At 37.2% G+C, this 26,402-nt stretch overlaps 2 protein-coding genes across 4 annotated transcripts; both read right to left on the bottom strand.

Annotated features, from left to right (window-relative positions):
* Nucleotides 1-1,987: 1,987 nt before the first annotated feature.
* Nucleotides 1,988-8,576, bottom strand: LOC101158091 (BTB/POZ domain-containing protein 10). Of its 3 annotated transcripts, none has more exons than XM_004066997.4 (9): nucleotides 8,432-8,576; nucleotides 7,768-7,911; nucleotides 6,703-6,919; nucleotides 6,169-6,490; nucleotides 5,876-5,978; nucleotides 5,213-5,333; nucleotides 3,462-3,659; nucleotides 3,274-3,384; nucleotides 1,988-3,060 (listed from the first exon to the last, which is right to left on the bottom strand). In XM_004066997.4, the coding sequence occupies exons 3-9, from the start codon at nucleotides 6,854-6,856 to the stop codon at nucleotides 2,729-2,731; spliced, it is 1,341 nt and encodes a 446-aa protein (XP_004067045.1). In that variant the 5' UTR covers nucleotides 6,857-6,919; nucleotides 7,768-7,911; nucleotides 8,432-8,576; the 3' UTR covers nucleotides 1,988-2,728. The 3 variants fall into 3 exon arrangements, with proteins under 3 accessions (XP_004067045.1, XP_020569650.1, XP_011487495.1); XM_020713991.2 differs by lacking the exon at nucleotides 8,432-8,576 and adding an exon at nucleotides 8,300-8,385; XM_011489193.3 differs by lacking the exon at nucleotides 7,768-7,911.
* Nucleotides 8,577-10,772: 2,196 nt separating this feature from the next.
* Nucleotides 10,773-12,748, bottom strand: LOC110014539 (parathyroid hormone-like). Its single transcript, XM_020701306.2, has 3 exons — nucleotides 12,105-12,748; nucleotides 11,931-12,018; nucleotides 10,773-11,801 (listed from the first exon to the last, which is right to left on the bottom strand). The coding sequence occupies exons 1-3, from the start codon at nucleotides 12,283-12,285 to the stop codon at nucleotides 11,615-11,617; spliced, it is 456 nt and encodes a 151-aa protein (XP_020556965.1). The 5' UTR covers nucleotides 12,286-12,748; the 3' UTR covers nucleotides 10,773-11,614.
* Between the last annotated feature and the right edge of the window lie 13,654 nt (nucleotides 12,749-26,402).

Here is a 26,402-nt window from a genome sequence, read left to right as displayed (position 1 = left end):
AATCTGCTGCACCATCTGCATGACCAAGGCGCAGAACCACCATCATGTTTTATGGACTGTTTTGAAGAAGAGATTTCTGTGGTCAAAACTGATGGTTAGCACACTTTTGAAAAAAAAAATGTTCATCATCCACAAATTCTACAGCTGTATATTTAATAGCTGGAATTACCATCAAAGTGTAACCCTTGTGCTATCCTTGACCCACTAGACAGTGTGCTGAACCTTTCTTCTTCAATGATTTGTGATCTTCACTGGTGTCCATGGATTACATGAAATCTTTCCACCTTTATCCACCTTTGTCATGGTAGGGAGAACACGTCAATGTAAGGGGGAGGGGGGTCATCTAAGATAGCACAAGGGTTAAATGAGCTCACTAGGTACATAAAAATGTGAATGTTTTTTTTGGAAAATAATAAATCTTTATTTGGTTGTGAATAAAGTTTAAGCTCATGCAATAAAAAATATTTACTTTTATAAGAAACAAATGTCCACAATTTGAAATGCACTCAAAATTCCTCATTTTTGGTAAATGACACATCAATATTAAACCAGTTTAAATTTTGTTGATAAAAACTAATTGAATGTTCAAATTTCAGTGTATTCTTGCCTATGTGTTTAACTATTGACCCTTGCAAAGTAGATAAAATGTAAGTAAGCAGCAACACATTCAAGTACAATTATTGATGATTCGTTTAAAATGTAGGAGAAAAAAAGATGGGAAAGAAATTTTGCAGATTACACATCTGTCTTTGCAAACCCTCAGCGAATCCTTAACTCCATCGTAACGATTATCTGCTGCTTTGGCTCGTTATCCTGCAGGAAGAGCAGATGGTTGCAGTGAGGCACAGTGTAAAGTTCCATGTTCACATCTCTCTGGCTGAGGTTTATTAGATTAGATGACACCGGAGCTTGTTCTAGCATGAAGAGGTGAAGAGGTCGTACTTATGAGTGGTTAATGGCATTCTTTCTGCGTCCATTAAATCCTACAGATGGAATTCAGTCAGAGCAGAACCAGAACCGACTCCGAAACCAGAGCTGTGTGAGAACATGATCACGTTTCCTCCAGTTAGATCTGGATAAATAAAACTCTATAGGCACAGAATGCAGTCTTAATGGGATTTGTTAACTCTGACTGCAGTCCCATCTTTACATAACTAATACGTTTATGATTGATGTCAGAAGTTATGTAAAAATAGAAACTTGAAACTGATTATTCACAGCCGTTGTGTAGAATTCTGAGTTCAACTCCTGGAAAAGAACATTTAGCTCCATTAGATTATTTTGATCTTAATCTTAATTTAATAGAAGACAGTGGCAGCTGATACTTTGATTCAAAACTGGTGATAGTCCATTGTTACGTCGTAATAAAAAAAAAAATGTTCCTAATTGATTTGGTTACCCAATACCTATCCCCTAAGGAAAACACTTATGTCAAATTAAGTTTTGTCAAACATGAGCTCTAAAAAGAAAAAAACACATTTAAAAATACTACAAAGGAGTGAGCAGGTTTGCTTGTGTGTTTTTTGATCGGTTTATAGATGTGTGCTGCCATCATTTGGTGAAAAATAGTCAAGACACTTGTCTAGTCTTGTAACATGATGGTGACTTTTAAACTTGAGTTATTCTTGTTTTTGTCTGTAAAGTTAAAACTATCAAACACACCTGTGAGAGGATTTGTACAAATTTGTCAGTGTGGAAAAATGCAGCTGTTGGGGACAAAGAGGACAAAATGAAAGCAGAACTGCTAAGAAAACAAGTGCAAATGCAAATAAAGACCCAGAATCAAAACCTTATGCTTTGATCAAAACTATTTAAATATATTGGGAAGTTGCATTAGCCTGCTTCTATTCTATCTAATTGTGCATAATTGACTGTTTTTTTTTACTGAATTTCATCCACAAACCAGAGGTCTACTCTAATAACTGCACCTCATTTTCAATTTGGGCCTCTTTGCTGCAAAGTTGTTACGGAAGAATGTCTCAAACTGTTTTTTTTATTTTTTGAATCTTTAATTCACGATTTCATGTTTCGTCTCAAACAACAATTTCAAGCTTTGCACAAAGAAAAAAGAGAAAAAGAGAAACACTGTTCACAACAGCCTGTGCTTTGCTCAGTACGTTTGCTGCAGGAAGAGCACAACACGTCGGATGTGGCCGAGGTCCCCGTGTCCCGTTACAGGACAGGACCACAGGTTCAACGGTTCATCATGAGGTTAAGTGGTGCTGGATCTTTTTCCTTATGACATTGCTGTCAGACTTCCTCTGGATTACATTCTTTCCATCAAAAGCACATATAGGAAGCCAACCGAGACAATAAAAAAAAAAAAAAGCTAATTATCAGTGAACCAAAAAGGAAAACAGCGACACCACAACAGTGCTCAGCCAAACCCATCCAATTAAGCAACAGTAAGAATGTAAATAATAATGTGAATACTAAGGGTTGAAAAGATTTTTTTTCTCTCAAAACAAAAATAAATTCCTTTGGTCAAGTAAAAAACAAAAAAAAAACCCAAAATGAAAACGACAGTGAACATTTCCTTTTTACCAGTCTTGATTTCCTCGTTTCTTTGTCTAGAGTCTTCCAGGTTCTTGAGGCTCTAAGGCTGCAAAGGAGGTGTCAAGGCAATACGGTTATGGTGCCCCTGGTGCTCCATGCTGCAGCATGCTGGGAACAGAACTAGAAGAATAGGAGAGGGGCCAGAGGCGGTTTCACGAGGGCCGCAGAGTCCTCAGACGGCAGGTGAAGGTGCATCAGGATCAGGCTCATTGCTGTAGTTGTTGCTGTAGTGATTCCCACTGGGAGGGTGATTTGGCAGGATGTCCAGTTCATCGACTTGCGGGCCCGGATGCATCACCACCAGCTGGTCTTGGGGTATATCTGCAGCTGCTGCAGCCAGGTTGGTGATGGATTTGGACTTCACACACTGGAAGTCCACATGGCGGCTTTTGCCCTCCTCCTTTTCCCAGGACATGCGGATGAAGGGTCTCTGGACGTAGTTGTAAATGACCTCGGGGCGTCCTCCTGGTCGTTTCTTCACTTTCTCTTTATATGTGGGGTAACCTGCAAACAAAATATACATTGGCATTACTTCTTTTTAATCACAGCATACAGCATACTCTTCAAGATTTGGCTCAAAACTAGTTTTTAAAAAAATCTACTTTGAAAGTTGCAGCAACCCCCTCCAGATTCTGACAGACAACTTTTTTTTTTTAAGAGATGTCATATTTCTGTTTTTTTTGGTCAGTTAAACAGCATAAAAGATTGTGACTGTACCTTCAATGCCAAGTCGGATTTTCTTCAGTCCCCTCTCCTTTAAAACTGATTTGGCAACATCTCGGTTCTCAATGTATTTGAAAAATCTGTATAGTTTTGTGCTGTAAATGACTGTAATGAGAACAAGAATCAACACATGTTTGTGTTTCTCACAGAATGCAGCGTTCAGTATATTGACAGAAACTCACTCTGAGAATACTCCTCTCCCATCTGTGGTGGATACTCTTCATCCCAGTCCACTACATCATCATCAGTGAGGACTACAATATGACATTCTCTCTCTCCACTCTGAGCGCTGGTCACCATCAAAGGCAGAACCATTTCTTCAAGGTAAAACTCAAACTGACTCCGAGCTCCGTCATTGGAAAGCTCGTGCATCAGTGCACCTGTGACCAAAACAGACAGAAAAATCTCTATTATAATTTGTTCAACTCTTACCTGCAACAACAGCCACTATGGCAGAACATAACTTTGTAATTTCAGTAGTTTTTATTTATTTAGTTATTTCCCCTTCGTTTGCATTTTCAGGCAACCAAAGTATGGCAAAAAAACAATTACAGATTTGGACATTTGAAATGCCTGTGCTGAGGGATACCAGCTTGAAGGTACATTCAATTTCAATTTATTTGTTTGGAGGATAAGCCCCTTGAGATGTGTCATCTCGTTTTCAAGGGGGTCCTCAACCTACAACAAAACAAGCAAATTCACAAGTTTTACAAAGGAAGATCCATTCTTTGATTTTACTTTTTTTTAAGTAAATAGAATGTATTTTTTCCAGCCAAACATCTTAAAAGCTATTTTTTCTATAAAGGAATTTAAAAAAATGTATTAAATGACAGACCCATCTATGTTTGGTTTCTATATTTCGGTTAACTGCTCAATTTATTCTTGACTGATGTTAACCAGATTTTGTTTGTAATGGGGGGGGGGGGGGTCCTACTATCTCAAACACTAATCCAGATGACTAAATTCAGCAGGACAGTGGGCCAAAACTTCTTTTCTTTCTAATCTTTCCATTCTATGAATAAATTAGCTGGACAATAACTTTGTATATTCATTCTACATCAAAATGAATGAAATAATCTAAAAGTAGAATATTTTCATTGAAACATGTAGTTACTGCATCACTCCTCTACTAAACTGCGTCTGGCTGGTGAAGAAGAATCCAGCAGCCTGACATGAACTTGTAATTCATTGTTGGAACCAGAGTTTACGCTCTCCAACAGTAAACACGTTTTTAAGTGCCACATGTGTTTAAAAAAAAAAAAGGATTATTAAGGGGGAAACATCAACAAAAACATCTAAACTTGATCGGTTTGCAGTCTTCTGGAGGGAGACCACCTCAACCGATGACAGGGAAATGGATCCATTTGACCATAAGATTCTGCATTTTTGGAAACAGTGATTGTTTCATCTTTAACCAAGAATAAAACATCAGTTGCAGACTTCAGACATGCAGCGAGGCTGCTGTTCTAGCACTACTTCAGTATCAAAACACTTGCATAAAAATCTAACCTGATTTTAGACAGAGAGCTCACAAATTAGAGTAAAGTGCAATTTAAGATGAACTGCAATTTTGCCTCTCTTTCAGCCTGAAAATGTGTTCTGCTTCACTTAAGGCGGACCAAATGTGTCCATTCTGAATACACCCTACAAATCAGCAAAGGAAGCTACTCCTGAGTAAGTAAGCACAGAGCTTTATCTATGGATAAGGCAATGTAAAAAAAGAAAAACCACCACTGTAATGCATGAAAAACAGTGGTACCCTTGTTTAGTGACATCAAATTGAAGCGATGGTTAAATGTGTTCTGACACTATGAAAGTTTGAGTCATTTGGACCCGTCACAGCTTGAAGCACTCTTCTTTTGGAATAAAAACGCATCAAATACTCAGAATTTTGGCAAATAGCAGAGCAAACGGCTTCACATCAAATACTCACTAAGGTCTCTGCATTTTATGGTGCTATAGTCGAAGGAGATGCATAGATAGTCACACGCCTCCCGTAACTCAGGGATGGAGATTCCATCTGGACAGCGGATGATCCCAGATTTGTAATAATCCTGTCGATTAGACAGAAACCACGGAGTGCATGAATTAAAAGCATTAAAAAAAAACACGATAAATACCAATAACTTTGGAGGGATATTTTGTTATCCAATACATTTAGAAAATTCCAGGTTAAACAACCAGTCAATTTCAGTTTGATACATTGTGACTCAGTGGGAAAAGTGAAATGTACCAAAGGAGACTCAGACGTTAGCTATTTATGCCTTTTAATGAAGGTGTGACAGCAACTGTTGAAAACTGAAACTATATTTTTATTTAGATTTGCTCCACCTTTACAGATGGTAGATTTTATATGTAAAACTCGTACCACAAAATGTTTCATATATGTTGTTAAAGTTGGTCTGTACCACATTTAAGGATGTGATTATAAAATGACGTTAATTCGTATAACTTGCTCACTTTATTACAAACTATATTTTCCAAGGTTTAGAATGTTACAGTAAATTGCTAGCTTTTATATATTAGATACATTCTTTTTCATAAAGATATGTTTTTAAGCATTTATGCAAATAAATGCAACAAGAGAAAAACTGACCAGAATTGCACGGAAAACAGTTGAGCTAATGCCCTCGGCCACTTCGTACTCTCCTTTGTCATTGGGCCGTGTAAAATTATGTTCTCTTCCGGATCCAAACATTCTAGAAGAGCAGAAACAAAAAACCCAAACACATCTGCAAATTAACAAGGGAATACAGCACAAAGGAAAAGTTTGTGAACTTCAGCCTTTTACGAAAAATAATTATTCGTTACCGTATGACAGACAAGCAGAAGATTTTAATCGTGATTTGGATTGATAAAAAGAAACACGAGGAAGAAAAATGGCCATACCTGCCCAGCATGGTATTGGGTTGTGCTGTGAAGATGGAAGGATCCACTACAAAGCGCGTGTTGTCCACAATCAGTGTGACTCTCTCTGAGGTCCGGATGTTTCTGCTTCCAACAGTGATACTTGTGCTGCCCTCCTTAGGATTCTCGTAGACGAAAACCATTTCTCCAACCCCCAAGCTTTTAATGTTTCCTTCGGTGCTGGACAAGCTGCTGTTGCGACTGCTCACCACCCCACTGCTGCTGGAGCCGCTGGGTGAGACCCTCTGTGGCCTTGGGCTACTTGGCCTCGATGATGATGATGATCCACCCTCTCGTTCACGTTCTAAAACGCAAGACAAGCAGCAAACAAATCACAGATTCCCTTTACACCCAAAGCAAAAGCGAGAAAAGACACTTCTGTGACCACAATAGAATAGATCACACAAAAAAGCCATTTTAAGCTGTAAGTCAGTTGTACATAAAAAACTTACAAGAGCTCCAAAACTCTTCAATAACATTTATTTTAAACAAGTATTGTTTGGTTTCAAAACTCACCACTGTTGTATTGACGAGTTGGAGACGTAACATTCCGAATGCAGGGGGTGAGTTGGCCTTCCCGCTCATGTGAAGAATCCCTCGATCGATCACTGGAACATCGGCGGTCACGTGAGTGCTCACAGCCCCCCCCACTGGCACCATGCAGGCTCATCTTCCACTGTTCTGTCTCCACTGCAGAAATTGTTCTCCAACTGCTGCTTTTCAATACAAACCCCTGTGCAAAGTCCATTCATTAATCTCCAAACTCTGGGAACATTTAATGCACTAAAGAGTTTACTGTTTTGAATTGTAAGTTAAGAGTAGGGCTGGCACAAGGGAAATCAGGGTTCGATTTCCTGGGTGCGCAATGAGCTCCAGTGTGGGTCCTTGGGCAAGACCCCTCGCGCTTCTGCCTAACTATGTAGCCACAAGGGGACCCAGGTCTGGGCCCTCCCTGTGCCAGTCCCCAGCCTGGATAAAACTACAGGGTAGTCAGGAAAGGCATCCAGCTTTAAAGATTGCTGCCATCCTACATGTGTGAATGAGTGAAAGCTGTGGCAGCCCCTAAAGGGCTACAAGTGAACAACATTCATGAAACACACAGACTAACTCAAATTTGACTGCACAGGAAAATCACTAGCATGATTGCTTTAGCCTAACTGCCAAGGCGAACCACATTCTGGAAACTTCCACTAAAGTAACAGAGTACGTTTTTCCTTTTAAGCATTTGTGTTCAAAGTATGTATTTAAAAAGGAGAATCGGCACAGTTATCACTGGTGTGTCTGTTTAAATACACAAAGCTACTAACAATCACAACCCAGTAAGATCTGAAAAGGCTTTTCGCTATTTGAGACAACAGTTTTTCGCCATAACAAAACCAGCAAAAAAAAAACCCAAAAGGTTTAAACGCCACCTAATGATTGATTAAACAAAGATTTAACAATCAGCGTGGTGTCTTATTAGATTTCTTGAACATTTAATTAATAGATAATCATGAACGCCTTTCCTCTAAAAACAACCACCAATGAATTGTATCCTGGTGTGGTCTCCTTCAGTAGACCCCAAACTATCGTACTACTCACCTGTAAAACTTGTAAACTCGACTGGTGGTTGCTTTTCGTTTCCGACTTCCGTTTCACTCAAGATACTTTCAAACGTCTGCAGACGTACTGCCATCACCCGTAAAGGGAAATGTCTGGTCTGGATCGTATACTGTTCATGATTACCTGGTCGGCAAAACACAGACAAAAAAAATATATTTCCGATCCCTTCGTCGTTTGGTTAGCCTAACGCCTACTCCTTAAAATCCAAATGTAATGGACCACACGTGTCTGGATGACGCCAAAGCAAACACAGCCTTCTCATAAAATTCAAGAACGTTACTTTCATTCTTAAAATGAATCATTTGAATCAACCCTAACTGAGCTCGATTAACATGTTAGCATTTTTAGCTGGCTAACATTAGCCGTCTTTGCTAGCGGTATAACAAAAGAATTTCAACCAACAACTCCTAAAAGTTTGAATAACACATTTATTCTAACAATGTAGCTATACACTCGTCGATACCCTTGACTAAAGTGGCAGAGATAATTAACATAATGTGAAAAAAGATACCTATTTTGCTACGTTTTCCGTTGTAATCCCAGTTGCTAGCTAACCAGTCATCCTTCTTTCAAAACACTTACCAAGATGACGTCAAATGTGACAACCGTTAACGGCTTGACGTGAGGACTCACACGATCTTACCTTTTGCTAAAAGTTACTCGATGTTTCTTCCTTTCGCTACTCCAGATTACTCCAGGAGGCCGAGAAAACTGATGTTTTTCAACCGCTGTTGGACAACTGTTTTTCTTTTCCTGAAAAGGAAATAAATTTGACTTTCTTCTTCGCTCCTCTACGGCAGCTTGAATCCGGTAACGCACTAGCGCCATCTACTGATTTACCCTGTGCTAGCACCAGAGAACATATGAAAGTCTGAAAGGTGTTTGTCGCTTGGTGCTTATTTGTTTCTTTTTGGTCTTGGTTATATAGAAGCACGCAGGCCTTACGTCCTCTATTTTGTCATATTTTCTTTCGAAATAAATTTACCTTTTTTTTACTTCAAAGACTAAAAAAAAAAAAAAAAAGACTATCAAAGACTAAAAAAAAAAAAAAAAATTTGGTTTGCTCCTTCAATTGAGCTTTCACTTTACCCAAAGGAAACATCATAATCATTGTTGTTACAGCATGCCCTTTATATTTCTAAGAAACATTATATTGTACTTATTTCTTTTTAAACATATGCTTTACTTCTTTGTGTGTAATAAAGAAAGCATAGCAGGACTGATTTAAAACATTACAATTTAGAGTGATTAATATTGTAAAGGTTATTTTATTTTATTTTTTGAAGAGCAAGAACAAATGATCTGTACTGAATCACAATTTAGCAATAGAGCAAAAATTTCAAATAAAGCAGAAGAAAAAGACACGGCAAAACAAGAAATTAGCCCTGTAGGTTTCTTGTCACTATTCACTAGGAACCCTTGTGTGTGTCTAAATACTTTGCTTGAGAAGACTGGAGCATTATGAACCATCAGAGAGAGCCCAGTGGAAGTTATAGAAACTAAAACAAGTAGCAAGTCTTCCCACAATTTCTTGCTTGATTTGTGTGTTTCGGTGTGTTTAAAAATAGTGAAACTAAATATCGTACAGAATTATTTAATTTTTTATAATAAATTTCAATATTCATGCTGTATTTATCCTTATTATTGGTATTATTTAAGTATAATTTGTCCTAATATAAAAAAACTTTGTTGGAATATAATTAAATGTGAGGTTCTCCTTTTGCAATTTCTTTTTGCATATTGTCAAGCTGCTACTTAACTGATACATTTTGTTGATCAAAGATAAAAAAAGCTTATCTTAGTGTATCTTGGCTCATCTAATGTAATCTCATCTAATTTTACATTGAAGCAAGTAAAGTAGTTCACACTTGAACATGTTTTGAAGATTCACAACTATAATTTGCTTGTGAAAGATACATTTTTTCTGTGTTTACATAAGAGGATCACAATGGATCAGTGGTTAGCACTTCCAGTTTACAGAGAAGACTGATTCAAATCTTAACAGGGTGTTTTCTGTGTGTAGTTCGCATGTATGTCAAAAAGCATGCTTCTTAGTTTAAAACCTCTTAGGTTCCAAACAGCCTTTGCTATGAATTGGCAGGCAGTTTTATGCATTTAAAAGTTTATTACTAAACACTTGTATAAATAAAAAATTTAAATGTTTTTTTCAAAGTAGCATTTTTATTCCTTACAGGAAAAAACACACACAACAAAAATGACCTACTTTAAAACAATACTTAGCAAAGATGCAATAAGATATATTTATGAGATAAAATTAGTGAGTCGAGAATGTCATGAATAATAGAATAAATAGAACCCATGTCTTGATTTCTGCTCTCATCTCCCTAACTGCAGGGGCATGAAATGTATTTTACATCTACATTTTAATACCAGTGAAGCTAATGCGTTGCGTTCTGCATAAAAAATTCTCAACAACGGAGGCAACTCTTTTGTATGGTTCTTTAAATCTCTATGTACTGTTTAGGAAAGACCGGTAGCATTTAATATACATACATTCATTGAAAAAAGCTTTATAATAGAAGTTTAAACCAACCCCTTCATTTGATAGTTTATGTTTCTCTGTCTCCGTGTTATGGTGCATAAGAACAATAAACTAATTAGACGTTAGTCTGAATTTGCAGGGGTTTTCCTTGCTCTCTTTGTGCATTATACTATACTGCCCCTTTTGTAGTGATTGTGCTAATCTCCTCGCTCCGTTGTGGCTTTGCGTGGCAAAAAGCTTTTGCAGGATTATTTCTATAATGTTGTATTACAAGTAAAAGCAATCAAGCATTCAAACATCTTTCTCTAAAGGTGTCCTTGTACTGCAAGTGAACAGAATGCTACAGTATAAAGGATAATAACTGTTGTTTGTGAATTTTATTATAAAATATCGAACTTAAGCACATTTTTAGATTTTGAAATGACACTTTTTATATAATTTTTTTTCTAATATGACCGCCTGAGTATCACTGAGATTTGAAATAACAGAAAAAGAGTGAAAAGCCTGTTCTAGTAACATCGCTTGATAGTTTTTAATACAACAAATCAAATTTCTGAGACATTTCTGGGACATTTAGACAGATACTTCTGAGTAGTGCTGAAAGATCAAACAACTCCAAGGTCAAAGGGTTTGTATCAAGCTTACCGTGTCCTGCAATGAGGAAGGAAAATACTTGTATGAACCTACCACAATGACATGACTGCAGATAAGAATGAACAAAACACCATGAAAGTTCATTTTATTGGTGATTGGAGGGCCCTATTTAGCTTCTTTTGACAGAAAGATGCTTTCTAATATTGGAGAACAAAGTGCAACATTTAAATGTGCTTTAAGGTTTGTGATCCTAAATCTAAGGAAGAGCTCCATGTTTTCATGTCACCTGTTGGAAAAAGGATTTTTAGGGAAGCTCTTCAAGTGGTACTTTAAAGGACCCCCCCCCAAATAAATAAAAAAGGTAAAACTCCCTTCTGAATGTACAAAATCAAAAAAACACAAGACTATCTTGAAAACTTTCACAGTAAAGTTATAAAATAATCTTAATGAAGTAGTGTTTTTATTTAGTTAAAATAAAAAGCAATTAATATAATTTCCCAAATGTTTCCAAATAAACCCCTCTTACTAAGCAGTAGAAGATTATGTAAATAATTTAACTATAAAAATACATATGAAAACTTAATATATTGAAAATATACGCAAAAAATAAACAAGAAAATAAATATTAAGAATAAAATACCGGACATTTTGTGAATTAAAATAAAGAAAGAGTGGCATAAGGTTTGGTTGTCGTTTTCATTTATGAAGAATAACAAAGAGTTGAACTTGTTATATGCTCTTTGAGAAATCACTCTTCAGCAAAAGACTCTTCACATTTGCAGGTTGCCCCTGTTGTGGTTTGTTGCTGGGACTGATGATTTTCTTTAATTTCTCCTGCAGCCAGTCCTGTCTGTCGCCCACTTGTTTGTGCTCCTGAAGGTTGTGCATAAGCTGCATCTCACTGATGGATCTCTTTCTGACCCCAAACAAACAAACAGACAATAGTTAAAAGAAGAAGAAATGGAAGAAAAACAAATATTAATTGCAGTTAATTATTAATTGGGTTGTTTTAAAATTAACCAAAGAATTAACAAAGTAGTTTTACCTCAGGGGTTTTGCTTCTGTGATGTAACAGGCAATGAAGACCACCAGAAGCAATGTCTCGAGGTACCTTATTGAAAGCATTTTAGAACCTGAAAGAAAATGAACCCCAGCATTGGTAACAGCAATCGTTCCTCAAACTCGCTGTATTACGTTTGATGCATTCCTCATCACCTACCTGGATTTTTGTCCTCGATTCCAAGAAAAGTGACTTTTTTTTTCCGAACTGGATCAGTCAACGCGTTGATCAGTCTTTGTTGGTGGGGGGCGAGGTTCTCTCTCTTATATACAGGGAGCCCTCCCCCAGTCATCAATAAGCAAATTTGACCGTTGATGTTGATGTCACTTCTCCAACGCATCAACGGGAGCAGCCATCTGCATGACACCACCTCAGCCACAATTCACCACTAACTCACTTTTCAACACCTTTGCCAAGAGCCCTGTTTGTCCCACAGTTTTTTTCAACTTGCTCCATTTTCACCCATGTTAAGCAGCGACACTCACATTATGGCGTGGGTATAGCATGTTACAGTTTGTCTTTGTTGGTCGGTAAAGCTTTAATTGCATATGCCTCTCGCAGAGGGACTGTCGTGAAAACATATACTCTTTGAAACGGCAATGACTGTCAAACTGAATTTATTGGCAATGTAATTTACTTTATGGTTCATCTCATGCAAGCATGTAAGGGTCACAGAGAGGTGTAACTGACCCATCCCCAGGGGAGTACAGCAAAATGTCTCGTACTGGTAATGGTCGTTGGCCATTTAACTTTGTGCTGTGTGGTTTTTGACTGAAAGTCTTTAAACATGTCTTCACTCTCATGTTCTCCAAACCACCAGTGGTGCTCTGGGTGGAGCATTTGGAGGAACCAATGCAATCTCAGTCTGGTAGCACCACCTTGTATGTGGATTGTCGCTGCTGATCCATCTGTAGTTTCACTCGTTGCATCAATCATATCACAATGACTGGACATTTGAAAAACATACAGTTAACCTCCTTTTGAAATGCATAGCATCACATTTGTGTGATGCATGAGTTGTGGATAACCTTGTCACGGTGTCACAATGTGCATTAGGTAACCATGAAAGACACTTTCTAAATGTGGCAGAGGAATGGCTATGCCACCACTGAAGGAATAAGTGTGACAAAAGGACCTATATCTCTGACTTTCCAGGCTTATACATGAATCCAGCTAAAGTTACCCCCAATTTAAGTACTATTTACATCTATTGTTCATGCCACTGAATTTCATTTTACACGACATACAGTTACCTTCCAAACCATTTTCCCATTGTCCCTATAGATAAAATCAAAGCCATGTTCTAAAGTTGAAAAGTTTGGGGTCAGAACATCAAAAAAAATAAAAAAAATCCTCCACTGAGGTTGTTAGAATGATAAATAGTAAATCCATGCAGGACTGCTGTGAGGAGCTGAGTCTTCATGTGCTCTCTCCATCATTCCTGTAAACAGCACCCAGGACCACCTGTGCTTTCAAGTAAGCTAGATTTTTTGCACACGTGTAGTATACTAAACCTAGTTGCTCTCATTACCTCATGCGCTCACAATGCGAGCCATGTCAGCTATGGTATGCCGCTGGTGTGCAGAAGGACTTGTCAGGGATTGATGGGAAGAATTGCATGTAAATCACCGACTTGGGTCACCCACATGTCACAAAGAAAGTAACTCACATAAAATGACTCATCTCTTTGAACTATTTTTAAGTTTGTTTGGCTGTAAATAGCTACCATTGTACATATTTGTATGATCAACTAATTTGAAAAGATTTTGTTCATTTTATGTTTTCTAGTTGGGATTTTTTTGTCCTCTGCTTTGTGATTTGCGGATAAAATTAATCCAGATCATTGAGGTTATCTTCAGGTCACACATACAGTGTGTCCACACGGATGCTGCTTCAGTTCTCTTGCTTCTGCATCAGATCTTAAATGGTAAATGAGAGAAATTTTGTTTGATTTCTATAAACCATCTGACCATCTACTTGGAGACATGTAATGAAAACTGATTCATTTTAGTAGCTGACATCATCCCAGTTCAGCACAAAGAAACCCATTATATTCATATTTAAGCAAAAGAGAAAACAATGTGACAAAAGGACTTTTCAATTTTTTCAAAACTGATTGCAGAAAAGCTTGTGGATTTTGTGGTCTTATTGGGCTTTCTCAGCAGGCTGTTCGCCAGACCACACGGGTTATTACTTTATAAAACCAATTTGCCAGTCTTGTCATTGCCACTTATGTGGATACGCACACACACATCAATCTATCACATATTTTTGCTCTGTCCATCTGACTCGCCAGCACAGGTGGCAGAGGTGTCAAGTTTGTATTGAGCTTCTCCTCCCGCTCAGAATCCCGTTTGAATCCAGAGAGCAAACAGATTGTCCACCAGGACAGGTGGGTGGGAGATTGCTCAGTTCTTTCTCTAGAATCATAAATCACCAATATATGTCTCATAAACAACATTGTGAATGTCAAATTTTTGAAATAGAATCCAAAATAAAAGCACATTTGAGCACTGAACCAATATGGTATGGTTCAATTAATTAAATGCAACATCCATGCAACATGAACAAGTAAGCCTGATTAAATATAAATGTGCACTGTGGATCCTAAAGGAAAATGTGAAAATTATCTAATCTCTTTCATCTGGTATTGTGAGCTGTCAGAACCACATATACACGGGTGCACTGGAATTAAAAAAACATATGCCTCTTCCTGTTTTCATAAACAAACACAGCCCACTAGTAGCGTTCTTAAAGACCCACTCCATTAGAAATCCTGTTTTTGGTGTTATTAACATGTTCTTGTAGTATTTTTCTCATGATGGAGAAATATATAAAATGTTTTCAGAATAAAACTGCATTTTTGAGTATTTCTTTATCCGTGGTGAGTCAGTAGCAGATCAAAAATCCATTTTGAGATGGGCAAGTCACAGTCTCCCTACTCTGCTCCATTCTGATACATCCACCACCTGCAGACAAATAAATATTTTAACATTGTCATTTTGCTCATCTCAACTGGCATCTGGCTCAAAACTGAATGGCTGGATAGCCCTGATGTTGCTCCCCATTTTTGTTGCAAAACTCATGTTAGCTTGGGGTTGTGAGGGGCTGTAAGCTATGGGGAGAGAGGGTAATCAAAGCGTTCATGGGAAATCATTGCAGGCTTACTTTTGCGCCAACAGCCCTGTCCACAATTCAGCGTTGAGTTTCTGATGAAAACTAGGTCCTAGAAAACAACATCATTTTTCTGATTTTGCCTAAAAATTGCACAATCACATTTAAAATACCACTGGAAACGCTTTTATAATAGATCCACAGCTGTCTTCCTTTAGTAAATGACCGGTATTCTCAGTGTATATATGTCGGGTTTTCAGTTCCTCTGACTCAGGTCAGCTGCTGTTTTGGTTTGTCTTGTCTTCTTTGTTGCGCTCAGGGTTTTGTCATGTTTCAGATTATTTATTAAATGTTTAAGTTTTTGTGACCATGCCTGGTTTCCTGCATTTTGGGTCCTAGATCACAGTCCCTAACAGAAGTCCTGTAAAATGACATATGTAAGTCAAATGACTGGGTCTTTCTTACGGCAAAATTTTCAATGATGATTATAAATTTCAACCACATGGAGTCACTGTGATCTCACAATTCATTTCCTAAGATCTTTCTGAAATAAGAAACAAATCTTTAGTAAACAACCAGTGTAGTGCTCAAAGTCACTATTTAAGCAAATGATTAAAAAGAAGGGAATGAAAAAGGATGAGAGATCAAAGTATCATGAATATAAAAAATGCATATTTCATATTAGGAGAACCAATTAGGAAAATGGAATAAAAAAGAGAAATAAGCCTGTAAGTTAAAGCTCAACTCACTCTATGATCTTAGAGATTGTAGCTGAATTTACTACAGTTAATAACTGCAGTCCATTCCTAACTAATCGGGATTTAAGATTGTATTAACTGGATTTTCTAGTTTGGAAAAAAATGCAAACACGTCAACACATGCTATGTTTTTGATTGCTTTCTGACGTTTCATATGATTGCAATTTTCCACAAGAGTCTGTGAAAAGCTCAGAAGCATTTGACAGTACAAACAAACCATATTAGTACTGCATTTGTAAAATGGGTGGGTTCATATTTTATTTAACATTTCAATTTTGAAAAGCCAGTTTTTATTCATGCCAGAATGACCAAAATTAATTTGAATGAGTGTTCCATGCACACAAAAACATTTTACAAATGTGAGGGCGTTAGATTACATCACAACTTATTTATCCGTGGTTGAAAGACCAAATATCGTTCTCATGTAAGAATTCTTTGTAGATATCACACTATAAAACGTTTTCACGAGAGGCAGAAAACAGTCAGATTTCTTTTGTTTGATCTTCTTAAGCAATTGGTTCAATGTATGTGCTTTCGCTGTCAACAACATTATTTAATAATTAAAAAATGTAATAATTAAAACCAGTTTCCTCTTATGTGAAAATGCAACACAAGGCCAGTAAAAAGAAAATTTCAATGGCCATAAACGGGGTATACTTATATAGCACTTTATTACCTTCATAGAAGGCCCGGAACACTTTACAGTTACAGTCCATTCACCCATGTGCACACATTCACACACTACTAGCAACTCTGCTGCCTAATATTGGTGCCAACCCATAACCATCAGGAGCAATGTGGGGTTCAGTGTCTTGCCCAAGGACTTGCCCAGGACAAAATCTTCTGATCGGAGGTTAACCGCTGGATCTCTGCACCATGGCCACACCACGACTGTAGCTTCAGCTTGCTCTGAAATGGAATTTTATTTGGGAGGCATAACAGCTAAAACCAAAGCACACCATTGAGCACAAGAAATATGGGGTGTGCGGGCATAACAGAGACATAACTCTTCTTATGTTCTTGGTGAAAGAATAACGTGTGGATCACAGCCAAATTGTCACACATTTTAAAACTGTTTTTCCAAAGATTTTTAGTTGTGGTTCAAAGCTTGTGTGAGGACATGGATGAATTTTATTTTGAAAGAGCACTTCTCTAAATAAAGTTAATCTTAAACTTAATCTCTTGTGTCATGTGGTTTTTGCATTTATAACTGATGCTGCTAATGTGAACTAGATATTAAAAATGAGGCATTTGTATCAACAACAACAAAACACTCAAGTCAAAAATTCTTTAAAAAAACAGCACTCTCCCAGGAGTTTAGGTACAAATAGTAAAAGAAGATTAATGCTGGGGTCCTCACCAGTTGATGGGCAGGATGAGGGCTTGTTCAATAGACAGAAAATGAGAAAATAATGACATTGAAAGGAGAATTTAAATCTGATGAGATCCTCTTGGAGCAGAATAATGTGAGGACTGTAATGACAGCAAATGAACCCTGCAGATGTGAGGATGCTGAAACTGATCCTAATTCATATGGCAGATGTCAAATGGTTTTAATACACTCCTTCTTAATTCTGGTATAAGTTTTGATTATTATAAAGTGTAATATGTAATGTTTCATTACCCTTCGGAAGTTATATTAATCTAAATACAACATAATATTATATAACATGTTGTGTCTGTGTATTAAAAGGGTTGCTACAAAAAGCATAGTTAACGTTGAAAAACGTTAACCCCTATGGAACTGCCAAGTCCATTAGAGTTGCAGGAGAAAGTTGCCAGGAAGAATTAAAACACCCATTTCTGCTTCATAAAGCTAACAAGTAACTGGTGATTCAGGACCTGATCAATAAAGCTGTAAATGCTTGCAAACTCCATTTTCCTGTGATATAGTTTTCTGAATCACTAACCCATTACACAAGCAGCAGATGAATGGAATCAACAAAAAAAAAACAAATAAAAACCATTTTGATTTGGAGGGCAAAATGTTTATTTTTAAAATAACAGCAAATTCACATAAATGATCTGAAGTGTTTCTTTTCTTACTGCCTGATTTGTTTTTGTGTCAGGATTTTTGGCATGTAGGGTTAAAATGATAATGAATACAGACTCAAAATGTGTCATTTCTGTATCAGCACAGTGGCACTGCTCGCCTCATAATCCACTAATTTGTAGAATATTTTCACAAATTTAAACATTTAACATGAGTGTAAAACAACTTTATCGTAAGTATTTGTTTGAGTCGCCTCCAGGCCACAGACTGCATACCATATTCAGAAATCTTTTCCAGCGCACTTCTTTATTTTGTTTTCCTCCGTGCATTGGCATAACAACAGTTAAAAGTCACCATCATTCAAACTATTTGGTCTCTGTAAAGGAGAGCTGATCAGCCAGACCGCATTCATCAGTGTTCTATATTGATAATATTTGACAATAGTCTGTCATGATGGACGGACAAGCATGCTTTTTATTCTCAGACAGCAGGAGGACCTGTCAGTGTTTGACTGAACGCAGTCTGCATGCTCTCTGTGCTGGTGTCACACAGCGTGAAGCAGTACTTCTCCGTGACATTTATGAAGAAGCTGCATCTTACTAGTAGGTGACCTTTACATGTATGTTTGTATGCTGTATAGTGTGCTGTGTCCCAGCTAAGCTTTAATTCTACTGTTTATTTGACAGCTGTGATGCGTTGCAATGCTCATCACAGTAGCAACACGATCCAGCGATAAAATGAGTGTTTGTTAAAAATGTGCTGCTTGTACTTTTGCATACATTGTTTTTCTGTAATGTGTCAAGAGCTTTGCCTAGTGTCAAAAAAAGAAATGAATGGGGAAAGTTGTTCTTGACAATAATTAGTCGTGATTAATGTATTTTAGAAGCCAATCTCTTCACCTGGGTCTAAGAGTTTTCTTAAATTTTCCTTTATAACATGTGTGTGGATGACAGGTTTTTGGCATCACAGTAGGTTTAGCGTTCACTCATTAACGCTTAAGGGGCAAGGATTTTAAAGGGCCTATGTCATACTATTCTTAAGCCTTTCAGAGTAAACTACATCAATGTATGACAATATTTTACGTTTGGCACACCAAAGAACAACTTTTTTAAATGAACTACAAGTTATTTTCACGAGTTCATTTTCCTTCCCAGAAGAGTCTACTACCTTCCTTCTTGTGGTTGCTGCCCATTTCACGACATCATCCTAGAGCCGGCCTCGGCAGCATGTCTGCGCTTCACCCACGAAAACAAAACAAAATCTAAACTTTTGCAAAGATGGATGTGCACATTGTGGAGTAATGCTCTTAACTCCGCCGATCTCCATAGCTCCGCAAAGAAAGTGTTTGTGTTAGCCTGGGGGCGGTGCTGGCAGTACCAGCTCGTTTCCAGGGATTGGGAGGGGCTGGTGCTCAGAGCGCAGGGTTTTAGCGTAAAGGTCAGAGATGTGTAAATGGGGCAAAATACAGCTTTGGGTTTGTTTTTCCTGCGGAATATAAATCAGACACTTTAAAGTTTTAAAAAATTGCTTAATATGGGCCCTTTAGGTAAAAGTTGCAGCGTGGACTTAAGAAGCGTGAGTCTCATCAGTTTATTATATATTCTGTCTTGAGTATAAGAAAACACATTTTTGACTGCTGGCTTTTTAAAAATTTTAAAAGTAGCAATCATCTTCTCCTTTGCATGAGGTCAAGAGTCACATTTTAATTTAACTGTTTCAGTTAGTTCATAAATTATTTGTTCGCAAGGAGGGTTCAGCTCTTCATTTTTTATGTCAAAATCCTCCATCTTGACATACATTCGCACGTATGTCAGGTGCCCTTCCTGAGCCATGCCTCAGCCTTCACCCAGTCTTCTTACATGCACATGAAATCGCTTAATTGTAGCCCCATTGTGGGTTCTTTACCTTTTATATTCTGTTTTTTAACAGAGCAAAACTCTGAGCAAAGCTTTGATTGAAGCCTCTGCCTTTTGAAAGTCCAGCGACTCTCTGAGGGTGTTGTAATATGCAAATGGCCGAAAGGAAAAACATATTTTATATCTTAGTCTATCAAAAAGAAATGTATAAAAAGTTGATATGACAAATATGAAATAAAAAAATAATTTTGAGGACTGACGTTGCAGAGCTAAACATTGGTGAAGTTTAAATTAAAAGAGAATAAAACTTAATTTCTGTGAATAAATGATGGATTCTTGCTGAAGAAGATGCCTGCATACAGTCATAATACTGTAGAGTGAGACTGTCTAAAGGGAGCTTCTTTTAATTCAGGACGGGCTTTAAAACAAAAATTGAGGATGAAGATAAAATGAAAAAAAACATTTCATTTATACGCCTTTGAGGAGAAAGATTGACACAAATAAACTCAACTAAACTGCACATATATTAGTTTTTTTGGCTTGTTTTTCTGAAGATCTGTTATGCTACATAGACATCGATCAATTTACGATGGGGTAATGTGTTTATCTTGCTCTGCTACTTTATGCAGCTGTCATGGCAGAAAATAAGTGATGAGCAATCTAAGTGTGCTTAGCAGCTTTGGAATGATGCATGCAGTATTTGCAAAGACAGAAGCAGGGTCCGACTTTAATGGCTTAAACACACTTTACTGAGGTCAAATAACACTCTTATAGTGCACCAACTGTCTGGCAGGGAGACTCGCATACTCAGGGGAGGTACGGCAGAAACCACATTCTGCTTTGGACTTGATGAAGCAGTTGGCACTGAACGTTTAAGAGACTTCAGAGTCACCTTGGAGCAAAAAGTCCAATAAAAAAGTTATAAAGGTTCTCTTTTCCAGTCCTCCAAAAATAAATGTACCATATTAAAATCAAAGTAAAAGATGTTGCCGTTTTTTAATATTATTATTATTTTTTTAAAGGAGAAGCTTGACGTGAAGTTGTATCTGTTAAGTTAAATATATTTTTGGGCCACCTTGACCAGTCTGGAGCTGAACATTACATCACTGCCCTTCATAGCACGAGAAGAGAGGAAAATGTAAGATGTGTGAAAAACTTTAAACAGACTAAAATAAATATATAACTTTATTAAAATGTTTACCTGAAGTTTTCAAATTCACAAATAACAAAATTCATCGGAAGAACACCAACTTGGAATTTATTTAAAAAAATTATTTCTGACTGTTTTTAGTTGGCGCAAAAATGTTTTTCCTTAAAACAAATGAAAAAAAAATCTATGTATCAAAGACAAGATAAAGCATAGGGACCATCGAAGGTTTTTACAAAAGTTTATTTTTTTTCAGAATTCCAAATGTATTTTAATGATTGCATTTTTCATTAATTTAATCTTTCATGTGCAATGTCTGCATGGCAGACAACCCAGAATATGACTTTGTCTCTGGAGAAGGTCATAAGTTTTAATGAAGCTCAGATGAATGAGATGGAGACATGTGGCAGCAGCAGGGGTGTCTGGACACCAGCAGCAGCTGAGGATGAAAGACCAGGTAAGTACCTCTGGTGAGTACAGAGGATTTAACTGTGAGAACTTGATGTCTTGTAGACATAAAGCTTGAACTGACAAATGTTAAACCGGCAGATGCCACTAGAAGCAAAGTTACAGATAAAAAACAAACAAACAGAGAATCCGCTTTTTACATTTTTTTTCAACTCTCCGGTATTCTGAAGGGGGTGAGAGCGAGCAGAGAAACGGAAGAAGTGGACAAATCTGCTGTCCAGAAGAGATGGTGGGGAGACCTTGGAAACAAACAAAAATTCTTACAGGGTGGTTGTGGTGATTATCTGGAGTGGGATCCCTGAGGTGATCTAAGTACGGTGGCTCAGAAGGGTCACAACAGTAAGGTTAGATCAGAACTCACTTCAGAACCTTCTCTATTCCTTTTGGGATCATGGGGCTGCTAAGGCCAACCCAGCTATTGGGTTTCAGGCAACACCCTGAACAGGTTATCAGTTTGCTGCAGGCCCACACACTTAGGTACAATTTTGAGATAATATTTAACCAATGAAGCATTTTTTTGGACTCGACTTGACTTTCTTGACTCTGTAAGGCTTTGCTTGACTTAGCTTGACTGAAGGCTGAACTATTTAGATGAGCTACTGAGAACTGATAGTGTGGTGAAGTCTACCAGAACCTTTAATAAGACCAGACACAAGAGAACAGCAAAAACCTCAGGGTACGGGAAGCCAAGAGGGCCAAAAACCTAAACATTCCCTTAATTACAGTCAACCTTCTGATAAGAAGCGAGATTTTCGCTTGCATTTGGTCTTCACTTCATGAAGGATGTTTTTTTTCAGCCTGCAATAAGCTTCTGGTTGTTGAGTAATTGTGAATTAGCAGCATTTTTATGTATATTTTCCAAAGTGAAAACGAATGAATGAGACTTTTCATTAGCTGCCACTAAGCACAACGCAAACAAGACAAACAAGTACATATTTTTTGCACAACTGCATCTAAGTAAAATTCGGTTACTTTATGACAACTTGATCTTTTATCATAGTCACACAGAATTGCAAAAGTTAAAGTGAAAGTCTGAACAGGACAACAGAGCTTTGTTTATTCGGTGCATGATGGGAAGAACAACAAGAATGGAGAATTTTGTAGAGGTGTGAGGAATTTGACATTGTGGTGAAAATACAAACTGCTGTCAGAAAACCACTAAATGTACCAACCTCACTTTTAAAACAGTTTTTTTGTGACTATGCTTGAATTAATCAATTTACCTCAGCTTCTTTTTTTTTACAGATAATTTTCTTTATATTGCACAACAAACCACGGTAAAACCTCAACTCCAAATACTAAATGTTGTCATTTTTTACAACAAAAATCACAGAGACAAATTAAGATCAAGCGGTTTTACATAGATGCCCCTATAACGTAAACTGTAAAAATGTATGAATCCAAAAACAAAGCAAAGGTAAGATAAAAAAAATGGAAAAAAATGATTTAAATAAACTATATACTATTCTCCAAGGAGCTGGGACACTGTTATGTGCCATAACTCGAGTTATGTCTGTTTTAAACCCAACATTTCAAAGCTGATAAAATTTTTTTAAAAACCTTCTTAGCCAGCAAGGCCAAGTTGGCCCCATATGGTTTGAAAGTGGGCAGAAATGTGGGTCCCGAATGACTTTGTCCACAGTTTTTGTTTGCCATGCCAGCTCTTTGTTTTTTCACATCCTCATTTGGATTTCTTAGTGCTTAGTGGATTTCTTATCTTTTACTCTGTCAGTAAACAATGTGCTGCAGAGAATATTTTATCTGCCAAAGTTAATGTTGAGTAGTTTGACTTGAAGCTTCTGGACACGCAAAACTGTTATGCATCTGAGATTAGAGTTGTGATAGCTTTATGACAGTTAATGAGTGAAACTATTGAGTATGTCCAGCCATAATTGAGGGGCTGTAAGACGCAATTAACTCTACTCATTGATAACAATCTAATTAACTCCTGTTGACAAACGCTGAGAAACACTTGGTGAAAATATGACCTTCACTTTAGACAAATGTGAATGAAAACCATACAAACAAACTTGATTTACATTGAAGAAAAGGGGAAAAAAATTCAAGTTTTTTTAAGTTAGAATTTTCAGACCAATCTGTGTCATCAACACATTGAAAGTCAACAGCCTAGTCTCATTTTGTGTGAGCGGCCATGGTCTGCAGTGTCTTTTGAATGCATGGGTTGAAGCAGCTGATTTTCCTGTATCAGAACAATCTGTCTTTTTTCAAAGCACTTTTTCCAATATCAGGTTTCCTCGATAGATCCTCTGTAACAGAAGACAGAAGGTTGGAGAAGCTGCAGAGGGCATTGTCAGCAGTCCACACTCTAAACATAATTTCTCAACAAATCTTCTAATCTTGTTTTGTTTTAAATAATCCCTCTCAAAATTTAAAATTGCAAAAGTAAAACCAATTTTTAGATGATCAAGACAGTTTTGAAAGCTCAAGGATGCACAAGACCACAGAAAACAGCTCATGTGGATGGATAAACAACAGCTGAGATCTACTGGGAGGAAATAAGTAATGCCTGGTGGAAGTGTTGCCTACAAACAAGTGCTATTCAGTGGGGAGGTTGAGCACTATTGAAGTCACGTGATCAAAACTATTTAGTTGACAGAAAGAGGAAGTTCAGCTGAGATTGTTCCTTTAGGAGAGGCAAAACCCAAGAGTCTTCAGAGCAGAAGCAGTGAAAAAAGCTATTACACTTTCCCCTGTGTGCGTTTGCATTCAATGGAATTATTCAAGGGTGTCATTGGAGGTCAAAGAGAAGGCACAAAGAAGGCTCCTTTAACAGTGTCTGAAAAAAACAAAAGAAATTCAAGGACCTGTGATAATCAAAAACTGTCTGGATGATGCTTTAACATGACTTTTGATTGTATTTTTGTCTGCTTTTTGCACCCAAAATGTTTTTCTAAACAAATTTTTGTTCAAGACATTAACAGTTCTGGAAATGCTGTGCAAGCCTGTCATTTAGAGAAATAACAGGAGAGTTGGAGAGTTTTTTCTGTCCCTGTACATGTCTGCTGTGACAGCTAAATATCTCTGTAGGAGAGGAAATTGTTGCCACGTGAAAGGCCGGACCTTATTGAATCCTCTGTCTTTGCAGTGTTCCTCGCCCTATCTGCCGTGAATGAAGCTTGTTTTCAGTTATCACCAGTGATGCCCCACTTTGATTTTTTTAGGCAATCTATTGGGATCACAGAAAGACCTAAAAATCAAATACAGACAGTGACATTTGGGTGTAAACAGGCCTCCTTGGGGCAGAGGGGCACTTTGATTAATTTTCCAATCTTATTCTGAGGATGATCAACCTAGAGATCAATGCAATCCTGTTCTTAGCTTCTGTGCTGCAAAAAGGAATCAAATGAACAAATGACACAAACATTTAAATTTAAGTTTCTCTTTGCAAAAATCTAATTCAGTGTATGAAAATTCCTGCAGCATTTCTTTTTTGCTCCTCCTCAAAAAAAGACATCACTGGCTTTTCTGATTTTAGGCTTTTACCACAGATCAAACCGTTTAACAGACAACTGCTCCACAAAAATCTTGTACACCATTTGTGGGCTGGATGTTCCTAAATTTAAAATCCTGACTCTTGAGTGGTTGTGACTGTCTAATTCACTGCTGACGCTGGGGACTGATGACACAAGAAAGTGTATTAAATAACTGTGGTATGTAACTCTGAGTCTTAGTCTTTGATCAATGATATTTGTGTTTACTTGTTTAGAATAAAAGAAATGTGGGCACAAGTTTAATTTATTTGGTATATACTAAAAATTCAAGATTTTCTTGATCAGAGTCTATACTTAAATTCAGTGTAAATATGTGTTGCTGTGCCTTCAATGTCCAGTCTAATCCAAACTAATTGACAAAAAATTAAAAATAACAAAATAGGAATAAAAAAAAAGAATTTGCAAAAAACACAAAAAAAGTCACACAGTAAGAAAATAACACTAAGGTAGAAGCAACAACAACAACAAATAAAATACATGGAAGATGTCAAAAGCAAAAGAGAATAGCTGGATTTTGAGAGATGATTGAAATGTGACGGAGAACAGAAAAATGACAAAATAATAAGAAGAAAAAACAGCTACACAATGTTTTTGGTGTTTTTATAAAAAGATTTATCAATAATAATACTTTTAAGATTTAAATGCTTTTTTTTTCCAAAGAAGAAGAGGATAACAGGGACAAAACTGCTGAGACAAAAAAACAACCTCAAACAACTTTAATGCAGCAAGTCTTTGATAAGAAGGAAAACAAACCGCAGCTGAACACAGGACCAACAGTCTCAGAGGAGCCTTATGCAAGCAACAATCAGTAAGAGAAAAAGAACAGGAGGTAGGCAGACTGTCTGTAATGATGCAGCTACACCCCGGCTTGTCAAGCGTCTCTGGCCTTAATAATGTTTTCGGTGGAAAAAATGAGGCCGAGTGGTATAAGAGGCAGTGCAGTCAGGGTTATTTGAGAGTGGAAGATATTATTTTTGACTGTTGGGATTGAGTTTTTTTCTGTTGTTGCAGGGGTGGGAGGTGTCTAAGCAAAAATTCTGTCCCCAAAATCAGTAAACTTGGTAATTAAAGTCAGTCTATTGACATTTACGTGTTTTTTTTTTTTTTTTGAGAGAATTGTTTTCTATTTATTTACTATGGCAAAGTATACTAGTCTGGTTTAATATCTTCTTTATTTTCTGGAAAGCAAGAAAATGATTATAGGAAGTTAAAAAAAATGACAGACTTGTTTCAAAAATAATACTTTACTGAATCCTTTGAATGCAAAATTTAAAGTGATGTTAAATGACTTCTTGGTTCTTCTGTTATCAGACACAGGTTGTGTTTTTCACATACCTGACATGTTTCGACGGACGTCTTCGGTCTTCCTGGTGGAAAGCGAGCCCACACTTCCATGAACCGGGATGAGGGGCCTTCCTGCTCCTTCATACCTGGAGCAACATCCTTCAGAAGAAAAGCAATGGAGTCAATCTCAAGATTTTCACATTTAAAGTTTCAGAGAGCAGTAAGCTTGATAATGAGTTTAAGTAATACACTGCAGTAGGTTTAGTTTTTAGTTTTACCTTTGAGGCTAATGCTTCTCGTGAATGCTTGTGGTAAATGTGATGTG

This window comes from Oryzias latipes, chromosome 3, assembly GCF_002234675.1.
Source record: "Oryzias latipes chromosome 3, ASM223467v1".
Lineage (NCBI taxonomy): Eukaryota > Metazoa > Chordata > Actinopteri > Beloniformes > Adrianichthyidae > Oryzias > Oryzias latipes.
Note: the sequence above shows the minus strand (reverse complement) of the source record. Positions and strands in the feature narration are given on the sequence as shown.

Coding starts and splice junctions, on each gene's coding strand:
- LOC101158091 (XM_004066997.4), bottom strand. CDS start 6,856: ATGAGCCTGCATGGTGCCAGTGGGGGGGGCTGTGAGCACTCACGTGAC. Junction 3,660..5,212: donor CATAAAATGCAGAGACCTTA/GTGAGTATTTGA, acceptor TTTTGGTCACAG/GTGCACTGATGCACGAGCTT. Junction 3,061..3,273: donor AATCCGACTTGGCATTGAAG/GTACAGTCACAA, acceptor TTTTGTTTGCAG/GTTACCCCACATATAAAGAG.
- LOC110014539 (XM_020701306.2), bottom strand. CDS start 12,285: ATGCGTTGGAGAAGTGACATCAACATCAACGGTCAAATTTGCTTATTG. Junction 12,019..12,104: donor AATCGAGGACAAAAATCCAG/GTAGGTGATGAG, acceptor ATTTTCTTTCAG/GTTCTAAAATGCTTTCAATA. Junction 11,802..11,930: donor ACAGAAGCAAAACCCCTGAG/GTAAAACTACTT, acceptor GTTTGGGGTCAG/AAAGAGATCCATCAGTGAGA.